This window comes from Diceros bicornis, chromosome 6, assembly GCF_020826845.1.
Source record: "Diceros bicornis minor isolate mBicDic1 chromosome 6, mDicBic1.mat.cur, whole genome shotgun sequence".
Lineage (NCBI taxonomy): Eukaryota > Metazoa > Chordata > Mammalia > Perissodactyla > Rhinocerotidae > Diceros > Diceros bicornis.
This window is the reverse complement of record NC_080745.1, coordinates 55,729,592-55,750,176: the sequence shown is the minus strand read 5'-3', so window position 1 is coordinate 55,750,176 and position 20,585 is coordinate 55,729,592. Positions and strand designations below refer to the sequence as shown.

General features: G+C 41.5%; 1 protein-coding gene across 1 annotated transcript; it reads right to left on the bottom strand.

The window, feature by feature from the left end:
* Nucleotides 1-590: 590 nt before the first annotated feature.
* IFIT5 (interferon induced protein with tetratricopeptide repeats 5) lies at nucleotides 591-16,108 on the bottom strand. Its single transcript, XM_058543503.1, has 2 exons — nucleotides 15,906-16,108; nucleotides 591-2,789 (listed from the first exon to the last, which is right to left on the bottom strand). Exons 1-2 carry the CDS (start codon nucleotides 15,908-15,910, stop codon nucleotides 1,346-1,348), a joined length of 1,449 nt encoding a protein of 482 aa, XP_058399486.1. The 5' UTR covers nucleotides 15,911-16,108; the 3' UTR covers nucleotides 591-1,345.
* Between the last annotated feature and the right edge of the window lie 4,477 nt (nucleotides 16,109-20,585).

The window sequence follows — 20,585 nt, the reverse complement described above, 5'->3', positions numbered from 1 at the left end:
AAAATAGTAATGAAAAGTAAAAAACACACACATACATACATAATAGTTTTAAGAGCTACACTGGCAGTATGAAGAATTAAATCACATGGCACACTTTTCCACTAATACTGTGGTGGTAAATATAATTGTGTAGTCTATAATCAAAGAAACATTAGAGAAGCCACTTTTAGTAACATTCCAATTTAAAAAGTCTCCTGGGATAAGAGCTCTTAACCAGTGACTCTTCAAGGTGGATATTAAAACTGAAAGCAAGGCTTAACTATTCCTGGAGGATCTACAAGAAAACATATCAATCTGAAAACATTAGACAAAGGAAAAAGCTTCCAAGAAGTAACTTTGGAATACTAAAACAGTTAACCAAAGGCCAGAAATTGGGAGTATGAGAACTCTACCCAGTCCAAACCCAAAACTAAATACCTGAAATCTTGGCAATCTAGGATTTGGTTAGGGACATCTACTTGACCCATTTGTTCATCATTTCTCCCAGTTTCTCAATTGATCTGCTTTCTATCTCAATGATTTTCACATAAAAATACTGCAATGTTAATTGGAAGGAATAAAATTAATTCCAACTAGATTCAGTTTAGGTTTATTCTTCTAGTTAAAAGAACCAGAGAAACTTGAGACTAATGATTTTTTATTATTCATTTTTTTCTCATAACTTTCTAGATAGTCAATGAACATTTTGGGATATAATACTTCAGATTTCTGATGGGTCCCTAAAGTTCTGTATTTGAGGAAATCTTTTTTCTCATGCTCTAGTTTGTCTCCTTTTATTGAAGTCAGCAGAGATGACAAACTAATTATTATCAACTTTTTTCTTTCAACAAAGAGGATTCTTTAGGTGACTATCAGGTTGATGGTTAAACATCCTCATCAAAGTCAGAACATCTGTAACTGGAAGGTTCCATGTTTTGCAAGCTGCATAGTTAAGAGCTTAACTAATCTTATATTCCTGAAAGAGTGTTCCTGACCTAGGTTCAAAGGCTTATGTAGGATTATATTCACTGCATGAATGAATAATATGGGAATGTGACAAAATTTAATCAGAAAATTATTATAAGTAGCAGAGATAAAGTGTATAAAGTCACAACGGCCATACCATTTAAAAAAATTACAACAGCTGGAAGGTTGCTATTTCTCAATGGATTACAATATTTTAATTAAAATAGAAAATAGCAAAAGATTCATAATAATGTATATAAAGTATTTAGCGTAATGCCTGGTGCATAATGACCATTCAATAATATTGGCTCTACAATGAACAATGGATTAAAACAATAAACAAAAATATAAGAACTCAAATGGAGAGAAAAGCTTACAATTAATTTCCTAGAGTATGTATTTAAATGGAAAGTCGAAGCTCACAGAGAGCAGTAAGGAATTCTGCATTTTCTGGATCTATCTTTTGGGCCCTCTCATAGTACTCAGCAGCTTGCCTCTTTTCTCCCTCCAGCTTGTAAACAAACCCTAGGGCACTTAAACTCTGCACATCTGAAGCATTGTGACCAAGTCTCTTGGCAGCCAATTTCTTCAGAGCACTTGTCAGTTTGGTGCGTAGCGATGACCTGTCTTTGACTTTTAAGGCTTCTAAATAATGGTGGATGGCAGTATTTTCTGATTTACGGTGAAATTCCTGAAAGCGGCCATACTGGTAGTGGATCTGATGTTTGTGATCATCAGTTATGTTCTCCAGACGAAGGGCTTTCTGGAAAATCTCTTCAGCTTTGTTATACTGACCTCCCTCAGCATACATGTTGGCCAGGTCCGTGTAGGCAAACGCAAACATAGAGTCTCGCTCCACAGCTATTTCAAAATGAGATATGGCAGATGTAATCAGCTCATCAACTTTCAGTTTATCCCTTCCTCTAGGTCTGTTGCGAGTGGCCTTCTTGATTTGGATCATTTGTGCCCTATAGCAAAGTCCCATTTGGTGATGCAGGAAAGAAGAGGTTGGTGTCGCCTCCAAGGCCTTTTTCAAAAGTTCAAGAGCTTTGTCCCAGGAATTTTTTCTCCTGTAGAATTTGGCTGCATAACGAAGGACATAAGGTTGGGATGATATTTGGTCCAGGATTTCTTCAATATACTTTTCCCCTTCAGCTTCTGCATGTACATCTTGAAGCTTCAGTGCCAGAAAAACTTTAATGTAGGTGTTGTCTGGGTTCAGAGTAACAGCCTTCCTCAGAGGGCCCAGAGAAAAGCTCTTTACAGACCCTTCTCTGTCAGAATCATCCAGCCGATACACCGTGATGGCATAGCCAATGTTAAATTCTGGATTGTCAGGTTCCACTTCCAGAGCCTTCTCAAAAGCTGCTTTAGCCTTTTGGAAATACTTTCCTCCAAATTTCAAGAGTGCCCACCCTTTCTCACAGTCAATCTCAGGACGCTCCAATTTGTAGTTGGAAGGACTGGACAATTTCTTGCAGACAGTCCCTACCCTGTCTATATACATCTGAGCTTCTTTAAGCTGGTCCATGTGATAATACACCCAGGCATAGTTTCCCCAAGTGACCAGACTTCGTACTTCTTCTTTGTCTGAGTGTTCTTGCTGGATTATTTCTTCTGCTTGTTCCAAGCACTCTAGGGCATCTTTATTTTGGCCTTTTAGGTGTTTCACATAGGCCAATAGGTTATAAAGAGTAAGTCTGGATTTTGTGGTAAGAAATTTAAGCTGTTGCCCAATTGTGTCTTCCACTTCACACAGATCAATGTCTTCTTTAAGTAAATTCCATGTAAAGTGACATTCTAACTCCAACAGAATGGCCTTCAAGGAGTCCTCATGAATTTCACTGTCAAAGATAAAATCCTTTTTAGATTTCTCAAAAACTTAAAAATAGAAATACCAGATGATCCAGCTATCCCACTACTGGATATTTATCCAAAGAACTTGAAATCAACAATACAAAGAGATTTATGCACCCCTATGTTCATTGCAGCATTATTCACAAGAGCCAAGACGTGGAAGCCACCCAAGTGCCCATCAACTGATGAATGGATAAAGACGATGTGGTATATATATTCAATGGAATACTATTCAGCCATAAAAAAGACAAAACTGTCCCATTTACAACAACATGGATGGACCTTGAAGGTATTATGTTAAGCAAAATAAGCCAGACAGAGAAAGACAAACAGTGTATAATTTTACTCATTTGTGGAAGATGAACAAACACATGGATAAAGAGAACAGATTAGTGGTTACCAGAGGGGAAGGGGGTAGGGGAGTGGGTGAAAGGGGTAAAGGGGCACATATGTATGGTGATGGATAAAAACTAGACTATTGGGCCATATATGACAAACCCACAGCCAACATCATATTCAATGGGGAAAAACTGAAAGCCATCCCTCTGAGAACAGTAACAAGACATGGGTGCCCACTCTCACCACTCTTATTCAACACAGTACTGGAGGTTCTGGCCAGAGCAATTAGGCAAGAAAAAGGAATAAAAAGAATCCAAATAGGCAAAGAAGAAGTGAAACTCTCACTGTTTGCAGATGACATGATTTTATATGTAGAAAACTCTAAAGAATCCATCAGAAAACTATTAGAAATAATCCATAACTACAGCAAAGTTGCAGGGTACAAAATCAACTTACAAAAATCCATTTCATTTTTATACTCTAATAATGAAATAACAGAAAGAGAACTCAAGAATACAATCCCACTTACAATCGCAACAAAAAGAATAAAATATCTAGGAATAAATTTAACCAAGGAGGTGAAAGACCTATACAATGAAAACTGTAAGACAATATTGAAAGAAATCGATGATGACATAAAGAAATGGAAAGATATCCCATGCACATGGATTGGAAGAATAAACTTAGTTAAAACGTCTATACTACCTAAAGCAATCTACAGATTCAATGCAATCCCAATCAGAATCTCAATGACATTCTCCACAGAAATAGAACAAAGAATCCTCAAATTCATATGGAGCAATAAAAGATCCTGAATAGCTAAAGCAATCCTGAGAAAAAAGAACAAAGCTGGAGGTATCACAATCCCTTACTTCAAAATATACTACAAAACTATAATAATCAAAACAGCATGGTACTGGTACAAAAACAGACATAGAGATCAATGGAACAGAATTGAAAGTCCAGAAATAAAACCACACATATATGGACAGCTAATCTTTGACAAAGGAGCTAAGAACATAGAACGGAAAAAGGAAAGTCTTTTTAATAAATGGTGCTGGGAAAACTGGACAGCCACATGCAAAAGAATGAAAGTAGACCATTATCTTACACCATACATAAAAATTAACTCAAAATGGATAAAAGACTTGAAGGTAAGACCTGAAACTATAAAACCCCTAGAAGAAAATATAGGCAGAACACTTTTTGACATTGGTCTTAGAGGGATCTTTTTGAATTCCATGTCAACTTGGGCAAGGGAAACAAAAGAAAAAATAAACAAGTGGGACTTCATCAGACTAAAGAGCTTCTGCAAGGCAAAGGAAAGAAACCAGGATCAAAATGAAAAGACAACCCATAAGCTGGGAGAAGGTATTTGCAAATCATATATCCAACAAGGGATTAATCTCCATAAGATATAAAGAACTCACACAACTAAACAACAAAGAAACAAATAACCCGATCAGAACATGGGCAGAGGATATGAACAGACATTTTCCAAGATATACAGATGGCCAATAGGCATATGAAAAGATGTTCGACATCACTAATCATCAGGGAAATGCAAATCAAAACTACACTAAGATATCACCTTACACCCCTGAGAATGGCTATAATCACCAAGACAAAAAATAACAAATGTTGGAAAGGATGCAGAGAAAAGGGAACCCTCATTCATTGCTGGTGGGAATGCAAACTGGTGCACCCTCTATGGAAAACAGTATGGAGATTTCTCAAAAAATTAAAAATAGAAATACCTTATGATCCAGCTATCCCACTTCTGAGTATTTATCCAAAGAACTTGAAATCAACAGTCCAAAGAGGCTTATGCACCCCTATGTTCACTGCAACATTATTACTATAGCCAAGAAGTGGAAGCAACCCAAGTGCCCATCAACTGATGGACTGGATAAAGACAATGTGGTATATATATACAATGGAACACTACTCAGCCATAAAAAAGACAAAATCATCCCATTTGCAACAACATGGATGGACCTGGAGGTATTATGTTAAGTGAAATAAGCCAGACAGAGAAAGACAAACACTGTCTGACTTCACTCATATATGGTATATAAACTAACACATGAACAGGGAGAACAGTTTGGTGGTTACCAGGGGGAAGGGATGAAGGGGCGCATTTATATGGTGACTGACAAATAATAATGTACAACTGGAATCTCACAATGTTATAAACTATTATGACATCAATAAAAATTTTAAAAAGTTGCAAAAAAAAAAACTAGACTATTGGTGGTAAGCAAGATGTAGTCTATACAGAAACTGACATATAATAATGTACACCAGGAATTACACAATGTTATAAACCTATATGACCTCAATAAAATAATTTAAAAAAATTTTTAAAAATAAAAGATAAAACCTTTCTAGTTGTCAAGAAAAAAAGGAAATAATCAATTTTTTTTTTCTGGTGAGGAAGATTGGCCCTCAGCTAACATCTGTTGCCACTCCTCATCATTTTGCTTGAGGAAGACTGTTCCTGAGCTAACATCCATGCCAATCTCCCTCTATTTTGTATGTGGGACACGGCCACAGCTTGGCTTGATGAGTGGTGTGTAGCTCCACACCCAGGATCCAAACCTGCAAGCTCCCAGCCACCAACACAGAGCACGCGAACTTAACCACTACAACCACCAGGCCGGCCCTGGGAATAATCCATTTTTAAACCTTAAATCTTGTTCTTTGCTTAAAACCAATTTTATCTTTTACTTGATCTTACAGTTCAAGCAGTAGGCTCCAATAACTTTATACTAGTTTCCTCTGTGTACAGTTATGTCCTAGAAATATTTTATTAAATTCTCATTATTTATTACAAAACCAATTCTAGAAAGATGACAGGGTTTTCTATGTTACAGAGTATCTATTTCCTTTTAGCAGTCACTAATTCACAAGGACCACTTATTTTTGGACAGGGGAATTTAAAATGTTTTATTTCCTAGCCTTGAAAATTAAGAATAATAAATATATGCAGTCAATAATTAATATAAAAATTCCATTACTGTATTAAGAGTGGTGAAAGGAGAGAAGAGAAGGTGAGAAGTAAAAGAATAAGACATTGAAGAAGGGAGAGAAACCACATGAGTATCATTTTTGCAAAGAAGGGAGGGAGCAAGGGAGGGAGGGAGAAAGGAAACCCCACAGAAAGAAAAGCCACAGGAACACACAAGAACAGGTAGACGAAGAGACAGGGAGAAACATAAGTTTAAGACAGACAAAAGGAGAGTAACAGAGATTTAGAGAAAGATGAGGAAAAGCCAAAGGAACTTAGTAGGTTTTGATGTAAGTCCCACATCCTTCTGACCGCTGGGGTTGTGGGCAACAACAAAGGCTAACACTTACTTATCAGGGTCTTAATATTCACTTCACTTCAAGAAATATTTGTTGAGCTCCCTTTGTGTGAGGCGTAGTGTAATCCCTGCAGGACCCACTGGAAACACTGTCTCTGAAAATAGGAAGATGATGGGGAAAGGAAGGAATGTGAAATATTTATTCAGAGGCTGGCCCAGAGGTGTAGCGGTTAAGTTCGCACATTCCGCTTTGGTGGCCCAGGGTTCGCCAATTCGGATCCTGGGTGTGGACCTACTCACTGCTCATCAAGCCATGCTGAGGTGACAACCCACAGAGAGGAACTAGAAGAACCTACAACTAGCATATACAACTATGGCACTGGGGCTTTGGGGAGAAAAAAAGAGGACGACTAGAAACAGATGTTAGCTCAGGGCCAATCTTCCTCAAAAAAACCCAAAACAACAAAAAAAGAAATATTTATTCATTACTGAGAGCCTTTTATGTGCAAGATCTTCTGAATAACCATGGGGATGTAACTGTGAACAAGACACAGCCCTGCTTATACAGAGCCTATATTACAAGTAAACAGTCAATTACAACTCAGCATTCCAATAAAGTTCCATGGAAGTGACCCAGGAAGGGTACATAGTCCAGTGTTGTGGACATCTGTGGCTTTTACTTGATGAGGATCCCTTCTTTTGGTTTTCCTCTGTGGAATGTCCTCTCCCCCTACTCTCAGTCCATGTGATTTGAGACAGGTTGTCTACTCTTCACTCCAGTCCGCGGGAAGGCACAAGATATTCCAGCCATTCCCTGGTCCTAGTGATTTATTTAGAGATAGTCCAATTAAAATATGATTTTGCTGAAACGAGACTTCACTTAAAACTATTTCTCTTCCCTCTAAAAATTTCAAGCTGGTAGACTATAAGTTTGGAGTTGCTGGTGGCCATCTTTCCAAACTCTTGGGGAGAACCTTCCTGAGAAAGAACCAAACATACAGAAGGCAGAGCTTAGACAGGAAGAAAGACAGATTGCTCATGATACTGACTAAATACCTGGATACAATCTTGCCTGTATCACCTTGTCCATCACTGGACTTCAATTTTCTTAAGCAAATAATCTCTCTCTCTCTCTCTCTTTGCTTAGCCAGTTAGAATTGGGTTTCTACTGCCTGCAACTGACCAAGTCCTAATTAACATACCCAGTTTTATTTTTTTGTTTTGCTGATGTGGTGGTGAGGTAGTCAGGAAAGACTCCCTAAATATACTACTGGCCATAATTAAGGGTTACAAGAAATGTACACAAAAAAATTACTTAAGGCTTCTCTCCAAGAGGGAAATGCTCTAATTATGAGATGAACAGTGTACTCTGTGTTATATTCATTTCCCTTTCTGCTCCCTCCTCCCTGTATGTACAATATACAGGGAGTGGGGAGCAGAAGGACCCCCCTCCCGGTATGTACAATATATATTTGTATAAACATTTATGGGAACTATAGTAATATTTCTATCAATAAACCTTTATCGATCACCTGAGTCATACTTGACAGGCAATATTCTAGTTGCAGTGGATAGAATAGTAAACAAGACAGAAAGGGGCCCTTTCTTTATGGTAATTCCATTCTGGGTGAGGAGGGAACAAAAGGAGTTGACAGAAAATAAACATGTAAACAACTCAATGGACAACATAATTCCAGACAGTGATAAGTATTAAGAAGAAAAAAAAATCAGAGTTATGAGATTAAATGGTGGTAGTGGGGCATGAGCACTTTAGTTATGCTTGACAAGGAATAGCCCTTGTAGAAAGGGGATACTGAAGGAAGATCTCAACAATGCAAAGGAGGCCATCATAAAAAATCTGAGGAGAGAATGGTCTAAGCCAGTGCTTCTCCACCAGGGTGGTTTTGCCCCTTAGGGGACATTTGGTAATGTCTGGAGACAATGTGGTTATCACCACTGGAAGAATGCTACTGGCATCTACTGGGTCAAAACCAGGGATGCTGCTAAATATACTATAATGCACAAGTCAGCCCCAACAACAAAGAATTATCCAGCCCCAAATGTCAATAATGCTGAGGTTGAGAAACCCTGGTTTGGGCTGAGGGACCAGTGAGAACAAAGGTCTGATGTGGGAAGAAACTTGGAGAGATCAAAGGACAGAAGGAAGAAAGGTGTGGCTGAAGCATAGTTAAAAAAAAAAAAAAAAGGAGAATAGCAGGAGATGAGGTGTAGTAGTAGGCAGGGCCAGATGACGCAGGGCTTGGAACATAAATTTTAGTCTAATTGCAACAGGAAACCACTGGAGCGAGATTTTTTAAGTAGGGAAATGATAATGTGTGATGTAGGTTTAAAAAAATCCCTCTGGGGGCCGGCCCGGTGGCGCAAGCGGTTAAGTGCACGCGCTCCGCTGCGGCGGCCCGGGGTTCGCTGGTTCGGATCCCGGGCGCGCACCGACCCACTGCTTGGCAAGCCATGCTGTGGCGGCGTCCCATATAAAGTGGAGGAAGATGGGCACAGATGTTAGCCCAGGGCCGTCTTCCTCAGCAAAAAAAGAGGAGGATTGGCGGATGTTAGCACAGGGCTGATCTCCTCACAAAAAAAAAAAAAAAAAAAAAAAAAATCCCTCTGGCTGCTCAGTGCAGAAAGGATGATAGGGGGTCAAGAGAGGAAATTGGGAAACTAGTGGGGAAGCTATTTATTCAACAAATATTTATTGAGACCCTAGTATGTGCAGGGCAATGTTCTAAGTATTGGGGACACAGCAGTGAATAAAACAGAAAAAAAAATCCTGACTTCATGTAGCTTACGTTCTAATACAGGGGTGGGGCGTGCCATAAAAAGACCAAAAAATAAATGAAAATATAGAGTGTATAAGATGATAATAAGTGCTAAGGAGAAAAATAAAGCAGAAGAGGGGAATGGGAGGCTGGCAGGGGGCCTGGGAGGTAGCCAAAATTTAAATAGCATGGCCAGAGCAAATGCCCCTGAAACAGACATGAAAGCAGCTGTTGAAGGAATCCAGGGAGAGACGATGCAAGCTTACACTTGGTTTGTAGTCAAGGGCTAGTGAGGACTGGATGGTTATATTTTGGAGGCACAGCTGACGTATCTTTCTGATGGACTGGGACGGGGGACGGCCATGAGGGAAAGAGTTCGGAATCAAGCATAATTCCTATGCTTTTGAGTTCAGGAACTGAGTGGATATATCAAGAGGACTATATGGAAATGTTAAATTTGAGATGTCTATTAGACATTCAAGTGAAGATGTCACGTATGAAGTTGGATATTAATGAAGAAAATTCTGGAGATGCGGAGGAGTGACATTAGAACTAAGGATATAAAACTGGGAGTCATCAGCATGCAGATGAACTTTAAAACCACGAAATCTAGAATGAAATTACCTTGGGAGTGAGCACAAATGGAGAAGATCAAAAACTAAGCTGTAAGAGACTCCAGGTCAAGCAGAGTAGAAGGACCAGGAAAGGAGGCCAAGAAAGAATAATCAGTGAGGGAGCACGAAAACCAAGAAATCTGGTGTCATGAAAGCCTAAGGAAGAAAATGTTTATTTCAAGAAAGAAAGATGAATATTCAATGTGTAAAGTGATTCTAAGAGGTTGAGCAAATGAGGACAGAGATGAGATCACTGTTTTTCGGCAGAAGTTAAGTTGTGGGCGTCCTTGATAAATGTTTTAATAGAATGGTAGGGTTGAAAACATTACTGGAGTGAGTTGAGAGAATAATGGGAGGTAAAGAAGTGGATATGGGGAATACAGCCCACTCTTGCAAGGACCTTTACTGTGAAAGGAGTAGAGAAATAGAGCTACAGCTGGAGGGAGGCTGGGGGAATTGTCAAAAAAAATTTTAATCATGATATTTTTAATGACAATGATATACCAATGGGAACGATCCAGTATAAGGGAGAAAATGATGCTGTAGGAGAGAGGGGAGGAAATTGCCAGAAAGATGGAATATGAAGCAGAAATAAAGCTATCCATTATTAATGCTCAAATCTTTATCTCTAGCCTCAAACTCCTAACCATGGCTGCTATGCCCTTATCTGGCCCATGTCTACTTCTCTAGCCTCATTTTGTACCACTTGCATCTTGCTCATTGCACTCCAGCCATACTGGCCTCTAAAACAATTTTATTGTTTCTTATTTCTTATGCCAAGTATGTAACTACCGCAGGGCATTTGCACCTGCTTTTTATTCCCTCCCTCTGTGAACTTTTCCTAAGAGAGTTCTAGGGCTTACTTATTATGATAATTCTGGTTTTGGCTCAAATGTCAGCTCTTCAAAGAGGCCTACCCGTGACCACCTTAGCTAAAGCTGCACCCCTACCTTGCCAGTCATCCTAAAATCTAGTCTATCACATTTTCCTGTTCTTCATAGCATTTATATCAATATTTGCTGGGGGTAGGGAGGGAGGAGAAGAGTGCTTTGAATCAAATATGAGATTGACGTTTGAAACTGAATTGGACTGAGTCTTTAGGAACTGGAAAGGGCTGTCCTAATAGCCAAAAGTGACAGAGAAGAGTTAGAGAACTGGATTAATTGCACAATTAGTAGCAGTGACTGGAAAAATAAAACCATTTAATATTTATAATCTAATATACTACTCTATGAAATTATTTCCAATTTTTATAAAAACTAAATTTAAATATTCCTAGTTGACATAATTACCTTTAGTAGACATTTAAGTTAGCTTATAATGATTTCAATTTTACAATTTTTTCATATTTATTCTCTTTCTTATATACAAACAGAGAGTGTTTGTGTATATACATATACACGTATATACAGGTCCCACATTTTAGTGATTGTAGGTTCTAGACCTAAGATTTCCAAAAGAACTTCCTGCTATGATGGAAATGTTCTTATCTGTGCTGTACAATATGGTACACATTAGCCACATGTGGCCACTGATCAACTGAAATGTGGTTCATACTGAGGACCTGAATTTTTAATTTTATTTACTTTTAATTAATTTAAATAGCCACATATGTCTACTGACTACTGTATGGGACAGGATACTCAGTGACACTGGGCCTACAGGGCTTAATGGACAAAAAGACCTTAAGTTCACAGGTTAGAGCTCTCCATTAACTTGAAATTTTTGCTATTTTATTCAAGGTGAAGAGCTAAATTAAATGGCAAACAAGGATGTATTTAAAAAAACAACTTTATGCATAGGACCTGGGCTCAGTGCAGACTCAGCTCAATAGAATAAATGTTACACTATTTATAATATACTATCTAGAATCAGATGAGTACTCAAAAAAATAAATAACTAAAGCTATCATTGATAATTTACTACATGCCAGACAGCGTGCCAAGCACGTTATACAAATTACATTTAATTTTTATAACAATCTCTTATTATTTTCACAATTTTATGGATGAAGACTGGGAGACAGTTTAAATTACATGTTCAAAGTTACACAGCTATCAAGTAGCTGACCCAAGATTCAAACCTAGTTCTGCCTGACTCAAAAGTGAATGCCTTTCGGGGCCGGCCCGGTGGCGCAAGCGGTTAAGTGCGCGCGCTCCGCTGCGGCGGCCCGGGGTTCGCTGGTTCGGATCCCGGGCGCGCACCGACGCACTGCTTGGCAAGCCATGCTGTGGCGGCGTCCCATATAAAGTGGAGGAAGATGGGCACAAATGTTAGCCCAGGGCCATCTTCCTCAGCAAAAAAAAAAAAAAAGAGGAGGATTGGCGGATGTTAGCACAGGGCTGATCTCCTCACAAAAAAAAAAAAAAAAAAAAAAAGTGAATGCCTTTCAACTATAATGCTATACTGCCTTTTTAATATAAAAACTGGAGGATGTTTTTTAGAATAGCTTGCTTTAAAATATAAGATATATCTAATGTATGTAAAATTCACTTTGCCTCAAGAAGACCTAAAAAGAAAAACATGAAGGGATTTTAGAGCAGCTTAAAGAGTAGGTAAGAGGTCTGTGTGATTGCCCATTAGAAAAGACATGCCAGATATTTAAGTCTCAGGTTAAGAAAACAATGGTTTCAAATATGAGTCCTCAATCTATGGTCACAACATTCCACATTATTGGAGTTGTTTTGAGATGGAGCGACTTCTCACCAGGATGTGCTGTGCAGAGAGTTGCAGACAGGGAGTGGCAGAGAGATTTATTTCTTTAAGGATGATTAATGATTCTCTCAAACAACACAAGAGCTGGGTAAAAATGTATTACAAGTGATCCGATGGAAAAGCAAGAATCTTAGTTATCAAAGATATAATTATCATCATTATTAAGGGAATTAAAATACTTTTTTCGCCACAATCCAATTAAAGACTTTCTGCTGTATCTGCTGATGATCTTCTAAGATATTTTCTCTAAGTCTGATCTCTCCCTTGAACTTCATACTTATATGTTTTTAGTTTATATCTTCAATTAGAAGTACCACTGGTATCTCAAATAAATATATCCAATTGAGAAATCTGGGTTCCTTGAGCATGTTCCTCCCTCAGTCTTCCCCACCTTCTTTGGTAAGGTGGACCTCTTAGTTCCACAGGCCAAAGAACCTAGGAGTAATCTTTGATTCCTCCTCTTAACCCCTCATCCAATCCAATATGAAGTTCTATTTTGTGTGTGTGTGTGTGTGTGTGTGTGTATGAGGAGGACTAGCCCTGAACTAACATCCGATGCCAATCCTCTCCTTTTTTCTTGAGGAAGACTGGCCCTGAGCTAACATCCGTGCCCATCTTCCTCTACGTTACATGGGACCCAGACACAGCATGGCTTGCCAAGCGGTGCGTCAGTGCGTGCCGGGATCCGAACCTGCGAACCCCGGGGTGCCACAGCAGAGCGCGCGCACTTAACCGCTTGCGCCACCGGGCCGACCCCATATGAAGTTCTATTAATTCTACCAACCAGATGCATCTCAAATCCACCCACTTTTCTCCATTTCCACTGTTAATGTCCTAGTGTAAACCACAATTACCTTTCCTCTGAGCTGGGGAAAAATCTGGTCTCCCTACTTCCACTATTAGTTCCCATATAGTACTAGTAAACTTTTGAAAATGTAAACAGGACTATATCAGTCTCCTGGTTTAAAATCTCCCAATGGCTTCCCAACACCCCTAGAATATTAATCCAGCCCTTGCCATGTCCTACGAGCCCCTAAAGGAGCGGCCTCATCTACCTGTTTACCTTCTCTCCTACTACTCTCCTCATTTACTGTGCTTTAGACATACTGACCTTCTTCCTATCTTGAGCATATCAAGTTCAAGGACTTTTACACCTGTTGTTTTTACTCGGAATGCTCTGCTCCTAAATTTTTGCATGACTAGCTCTTTCTTTTAAGTTCAGCTCAAATTCCCTACCCAAGAGGCTACCTGTGGCAGAGCTATCTAAGATAGCCCCCTCCATTCTAGGTCACTGTCTTGGCCCATGACACTATTTTATTTTCCTTATAGCACTTATCACTTTCTGAATTATGTTGATTATTTACTCACTTATCTATTGTTTGTCTATTTCCCCATTTAAATGTAAGCCCCATGACAACAGGGACCTTGTTTTGATTTTATTTTTTCACTTATGTCCCCGGCATCCATTATTCTAGGCCTATAGTAGAAGCTCAATAAATAAATGTTTGTTGAATGAATGAATAAATGAATGCAGTTACATACTGGCAACTTCTGGCACATCCAACCCAGAGGCATAAGCCTAGCATAAAAAGCACCTAAATGCCAGATGAGGAAATTCCTGCTAGTTCTTCTCTTCTGCTAACGGCTCTAAACTTTCTACCACTTCAGTCTGCCATATCCCACCTGTCTTTATGTCTTGGCATGCTTTGTGTGTGTGGCTCCATGTTTCGATTTTGAAAATAGGTTTTGAACTGTTTCCTATGGTCCTGCCGGGGAACCCTGGTAAGACTGTCCCTGGGTAGTTGTTCCTCTCTCTGGTGTAATTGCACCAAAATCTCATGCCTTGAGCTTAACAGCCTGCCCAGATCCATGACAATATGGGCTTACTAGCCCCATGCCTGTTCATACAGTAAAAGGAACATCTGCTTCTGTTGGGAAGGTTTCTATCAGCCCAGCCCCAGGACAATGAGGAGGGCTACCTCAGGTATTATGAATGTGGTTGTGAGATCCTAAAGTGACATTTAGTCAGCCACTGAAGTGCTTTGCCCAGACTCTGGGATTTGTGCACAACTGGATGCCATGAGTTTTCCTTTGTAAACTTTGTTTACTTAATTTTTAACCTTTGTCTCTGGGAAGCTGGCAGAGAGAGGCTATTGTTTCTGAACGGGTATTTATATTTATGTAATTTTGGTTTTTGCCTGGAAGGAGCGGTCTCTCCCTGTCCTCAGGAGACAGTCCCCAGTGGGGTTCACTCCTCTTCCACCCCATCCTGTATACACATACAGTGCACCCCCCCTTTCCTCCTTATTTCTTCAGGCCCCTTCCTGATACCTCCCCCTCCCTTCTTACGAATGTTAAAAGTGAGGCACTTATTACTTTTTTTTTACTTATAATAATAGTCAACATTTGAAAATATCATGTGCTAAGCAATTAACCCTTTCCACAGTCCTAAGTCACGGATGCCATCAAGTTTTACAATCTATAAGAAACAGACTCACAGAGTTTAATAAACTTCGCTTTGGGTCACCCCACTAGCAGATGTGCAGTCAGGATTCAGAACAAAGCACTGACTACCTGCTTCAGGCGCCCAAGATCTTTACCTCTCATTCCTCAACTTAGGAAAGGCGGATGGTTCGCTAACCAGGGGCAGGGCAGGCTGCTAGCCCCCGGGGATACAAAATGGGTAAGCAAAGGACCTCACCACGACACATCAGTAAAGGGGACAGCGAGAGAAATCCTCATCAAACAGCGGATCGGGCGGAGCAATAAGAATGTGTACGTGGTACAAGGTAGCTCCCGGGAAGGGAAGAACGCAGAGCCAGCAATCAGAAAGGCAAAATGGCAGTAGCGGACGGACGTGCCGCCGGGAGGGCCGCGGCCAACCGCGTCTGCCCGCAGCGACCGAACGGCGGCGGAAGGAGGGGAAGGCCACGGGCCTCAGGAGACCCGCGCCACGGAGACGCCGCCGCATGGTCCCGGGGCGGCCGCGAGCCAAGCTCGGTCAGACCGCGGCCGCCAAGAAGAGCCGCAGGAGGGGACAGGCCTCCGGGGCGCGTCGCCCGGCCTTAGGGCCCGGCAGGGCCGACCGCGGACGCCCGGGAGGGTCGGGACTCTCCCGGGGGCGCTGGAAGACTCTCCCCGACAGGCCGACTTCAGATGCCCGGGGCCCGGACAGGGCTCCCGGGCAGCGCCCTAAAGCAGTCGCCTGGCTGCGGGGCGCGAGGGGCTCGGCCCCTCAAAGGGCCGCTGCGCTGCGCTGCGCTGTGCTGGAATCGGAATAAAGGAAAAACACCAGTTTGAAAGAAGAGCCTACGCAGAGTCGGGGAGGAGTGGTGGGGAACAGCCCTTACCTCATGGCGGCTGGGCTTGCGGCCCGTCCTGGGAGGCCGCAGTCCCCGCGAGCTGTCTCCTCAGGACGGGGAGCCCGGGCTGCCGGCGGCGGCGCGCTCGGCCGTGTGCGCGTGTGCGCCGGCGCGGGCGTGCGTGCGGGCGCGGGAATCCCGCGAGGCGGCTGCGGCGCCGGGTCGGTGCTGCGCCGCTCGTCTTTTCGAAGGCGGGACCGAGCAGCGGGAAAAGGTAACTAGAAAGTGAATCTGATCCCCGACTAGGCGGAGTTCAGCTCCAGGAAGCGAAACTTATGGAAGAGCTGAGTGGGGCCGTGGCCGGTCTGAGGAGCTGAGAGGACCAGTTCTGGGAGCACGGGCTCCTTGGGAGTGGAATTTGAAGCTGGGCCTGGGGACTTTGGGCTTAGCTGTCATCTGCCTCGCTGAGTCCGCGGGCCTCTCGATTGAGTTGTTTTTGTTTTTAATAACGTGACAGGAGATTGTGCAGCGTTATGTTTTTTGTAAGGGTGGCAGCGTTGCTCTTTCCAGCTTTCTGTATCCTAAGCTGAAACTGAAGTCTCTGCTTCCATTCTTGAGTCAACAAACAGCACAGGTGCAATGCTCTGTACCTGTGCCATTCTTTCCACTGCCTAAATTTAGAGAAATTTTTGGGTCATATATGATACTGGCCCATATCAGTTCCCCTATATTAAACCCAGCATATATGAGGTTAAAACCAAAAGCGCTCATCCTCTTTCCCTGCTTCTCTGAGTTACATTCATATGTAACTATTTGGTTTTTTCCCTATCCCTGAACTTCATAAGGCAGATAGAAGTTACAAATTGTTAAAAGCCCAGGTGGCCTCAAGCTGGGCTCACACTGATGTTTTGGCTAATTACCAGTTCTTGAGGTTTGCTACAGGTAAACTGATATCAAGAAGCTAAAGCTTCTCAGACCTCAACTCCTTGGCTTCCTGGTGCCAGAATCCACCATCCACCACGGACACAGAGACAGTTGAAGGACACCCACCAGTAATTCCCTTATCCACCATCCTCCTCCCTGCAAGCAGCCTCACAAGGCCAAAGGCAGGCTGTGGGAAAGCGCCCACCAGGGAGGCCACAGGCTTCCCCTCCCTACCAGCAGCCACATTCCTCACAACCTTTAAAACCCCTTGCTTCCCATTTTTCAGGGAGATGAGACAAATTTGAGAGCTCTCGTCTCTGGCTGACGTCACCTGAAATAAAAACTTTTTCCTTGGCATAAGCCTGGCATTCTAGTTTTATTTGGCCCCTCTTGTGTGGCGGGTAAAGAACCTGGGTATATATCCGGTAACATACACATTTTAAAGTTTGATAGCTATTGCTAAATAGCTTTGCAAAGAAATTTATACACCTTCACCCACAATCATATGCGAGTGCTTGCCTAAACTGTTTCCTGTAATAAAGTCCCAATTCGAAGGGTGGTATTGGGAATCTAAGCAGAAAATGCTAAATGCTAAATACACGAAAGTTTTGTCCCCTTTGAATGCAATCATTCATTCATTCAACAAGTTTTATTAAACAGCTGCTAAGAGCCAGACATTGTTCAAGGCACTGTCAATATAGCAATGAATAAAATACACAAGGGACAAGCCCTACTTCCTCACTGTCTTCCGCATCTTGCTCCTGGTTATGCAGAGAGGCCGAAGATAATACTCAAACTTTGAGAAAACCTTTAAAAAGGCACCGATTATAACTTTTGTATCATCCTATTGACTTTGTAAATGAGTGGACAATGACGTATAATTTTTTACTATGTGGCTACTAGTTTAAAAAATGCTGACTTTGTTTTTTAATTCCGTTTTGCCAGAAAAAAGAGACTTGTGTTTAAAGTCAGTTCCTGCTGCTCCAGAATCATGTTAAACATGGCAAACAGTGTAGGTGATGCCAGCCCTGATGTCAGTTCCTCTATATTAAACCCAAGATATACGGGGTTAAAAGCAAAAGCACTCATCCCCTTTCCCTGCTTCTCTAAGTTATATTCATATGTAAATATCCGTTTTTTAAACGTTTGTATCCCTGAACTTCACAAGGCAAATAGAAGTTACAAATTGTTAGAGCCCAGCTGGCCCCATGCTAACATTTTGGCTAGTTATGGGTCTTTTGAAGTTTTGTTACAGGGAAAGTGATATCCAGAGAATATCAAGAAGCTGAAGCTTCCCAGACCTCAACTCCTTGGCTTCCTGGCACCACAATACACCCTCCAGCACAGAGGCAGACAACCAAGGACACCTACCTGCAGATTCCCTTATCTCTCAGTACTCCTCCCTGCAAGCAGCCTCACAAGGCCAAAGGCAGGCTGGTAGGAAAGCGCTGGCCAGCAAGGCCACAGGCTCCCCCTCCCTACAAGCAGCCACATTCCTTGCAACCTTTAAAACCCCTTGCCTCCCATCTTTCGGGGAGATGAGACAAATTTGAGGGCTCACTCTCGTTTCCCAGCTGACATCACCAGAAATAAAAACACTTTCCTTGCCATAAACCTGGCGTTCCAGTTTTATTTGGCCCCTCTTGTGGGGCGGGTAAAGAACCTGTTTGTGTCCAGTAACATAGGTACAGAATTGTAGTTAGCTGTGCATTTGTGATTTTATTACTCTCTTGTTTGTTTCTTTGGAGTTAATTTCTAATGTGGGAGATAAAGATGTTAAAGAAGAAATAAGACATTATATATCAGATGGTGCTATGGAGGAACAGCATAGAGAAGGTGAGAGTGCAGAGTATTTTGCTATTATAGATATGTTGGTGAGGGAAAGTTTTACTGAGAAAGTGGCAATTGAACAAAGATCTGAAGGGAGTGAAGGAGTGAGCACTGTGGATATGGGGCCAGGGAAAAGCATTCAAGGTAGAGGAAACAGTAAGTGCAGAGGCCTGGAGGTGAGAGCACACTTGGCGTGCGTGAATGGTGTGGTTGGAGTGGAGAGAGCAGGGGAAAAGTCATAAGAAATGAGGTCAGAGAGGTAATGTGTGTGGTGGGTGCCTCTGGGCTATTGTAATGTTTATCTTAAAAGGGAAGCCACCTTTTGGAAAAGGTACTGAATGGTTTATTTTGGGGTAGAAAAATAATCTAGAGTTTCCTTCTTACCAAGGATAAAGAAAAATTTAATAGAGGTCCAAGATTTGAAAAGTTTCCAGTTCATTGATCATGTTTGTCTTCCTTGTTTCTGCTTGTTTCCTTCCTGGGCCAAGAGATAGTCTTTGCTTATTAAGGTTTAAATGGATTGCAAGTAAGCAACCAATGGTAAAAATCAAAAGGAAAAAAAAATCCTGCTTATCTACTTATATTGTTTAGGAATTCAAATTCAGAAATGCAAAAAAATCTGTAAAAATTTTAAAGGAATATACATTTTTAGGATTGGGAAGAAACAAAGACCTGACAGTTGAGTGGGTGTTAAACATGCTGAAATTCCTGGATGTAATTTGAATATCAATCTTTTTTTCACAGATTGTTGGGTTGGGTGGAATCTTGGGAAAAGAAGTAGTCTATTGTCTTTTGAATTTATTTTTTTCAACTTGTAAAACATGACAACTAGAGAAAAAGGGAAATAGAAAGTGAAACATGACAACTGAGCTAAAATCTGCTTGGGAAACTGAAACTTAAGTACTAACTCTTCCAAGAAATACATGTAAGTCAGTTTCTCAACCTTGGCACTGTTGACATTTGTGCTGGATAATTCTAGGTCGTGGGAAGCTGTCCAGTGCATTGTAGGATGTTAAGCAGCATGCTCGCATATACCCACCAGATGCCAGTAGCACCCTGCAGTTGTGACAAACAAAATTGTCTCCTGATGGTGCCAAATGCAACTTCTTTTTCGCTTGAGGCCCAAATCCTCCTTTCTCCTCTTAGCACATCTCCCCACCCCTGCCCCAAGTTGAGTATCACTGCTGTAAATACTACCCTCATGTATATTCCTAATTTATTTGAATTGGTTCTCATTGTACAGCCTGCAAGAGATAGGAGGTAGACTTCAGGTAGGAGAGCAAAAGTTGAATACAGATCAAGTGAAGTTGAGGATGGCACTGGAGTTCAGGAGGAGGCCTGGGTGAGAGGGTGGGTATCAAGGGGAATGTCAGAGAAGGCCTACTCCCTTCAGCCTGGGACTCCAGAGTGGAGGTGGCTGAATCACATTTGGTCTGACTGGGGACAAGATACAGATCTATGGACACAGACTGAGGGTGGGTAGTTCAAACTGGGGCAGACTATAGGGTAGAGGCCCTTTGTCCCAGTGCAGGTCCAGCTCTAGCAGCATGATGAGAATGGAGACGTTGGTGGCCCAGGTGATCCCCAAGGCTCGAGCTGGAGCCTGCAGTGGTGTGTAGATAGCAGTTAGCAAAGACCTGGGCTGGGGTACCGACAACAGTAGTGAATGGCAGGAGCTGTAGTTTGGCCTGATTTAGGGGTAACATAGAGACACTCGCTGGACACTTGGAGAAATTCTTGAATGGAAGAACTCTAAATAAGGACACCAGCTGCAGTTCTGTCAGTCATTTTCATGGGAGTAACAAGCTTCTGAAATTAGGCTGTCAATTTAAAGAGACCTCTTGGTAATGCCTGGAGATATTCATATGTAAATTTGGCAATAGTATTTTCAATACCAAAGAGCATCTATTTTGCTGGATTTTCTGCTTGTTTTTCTCTGTGAACATCCAGACTGTTCTACACTTTAGTATTACT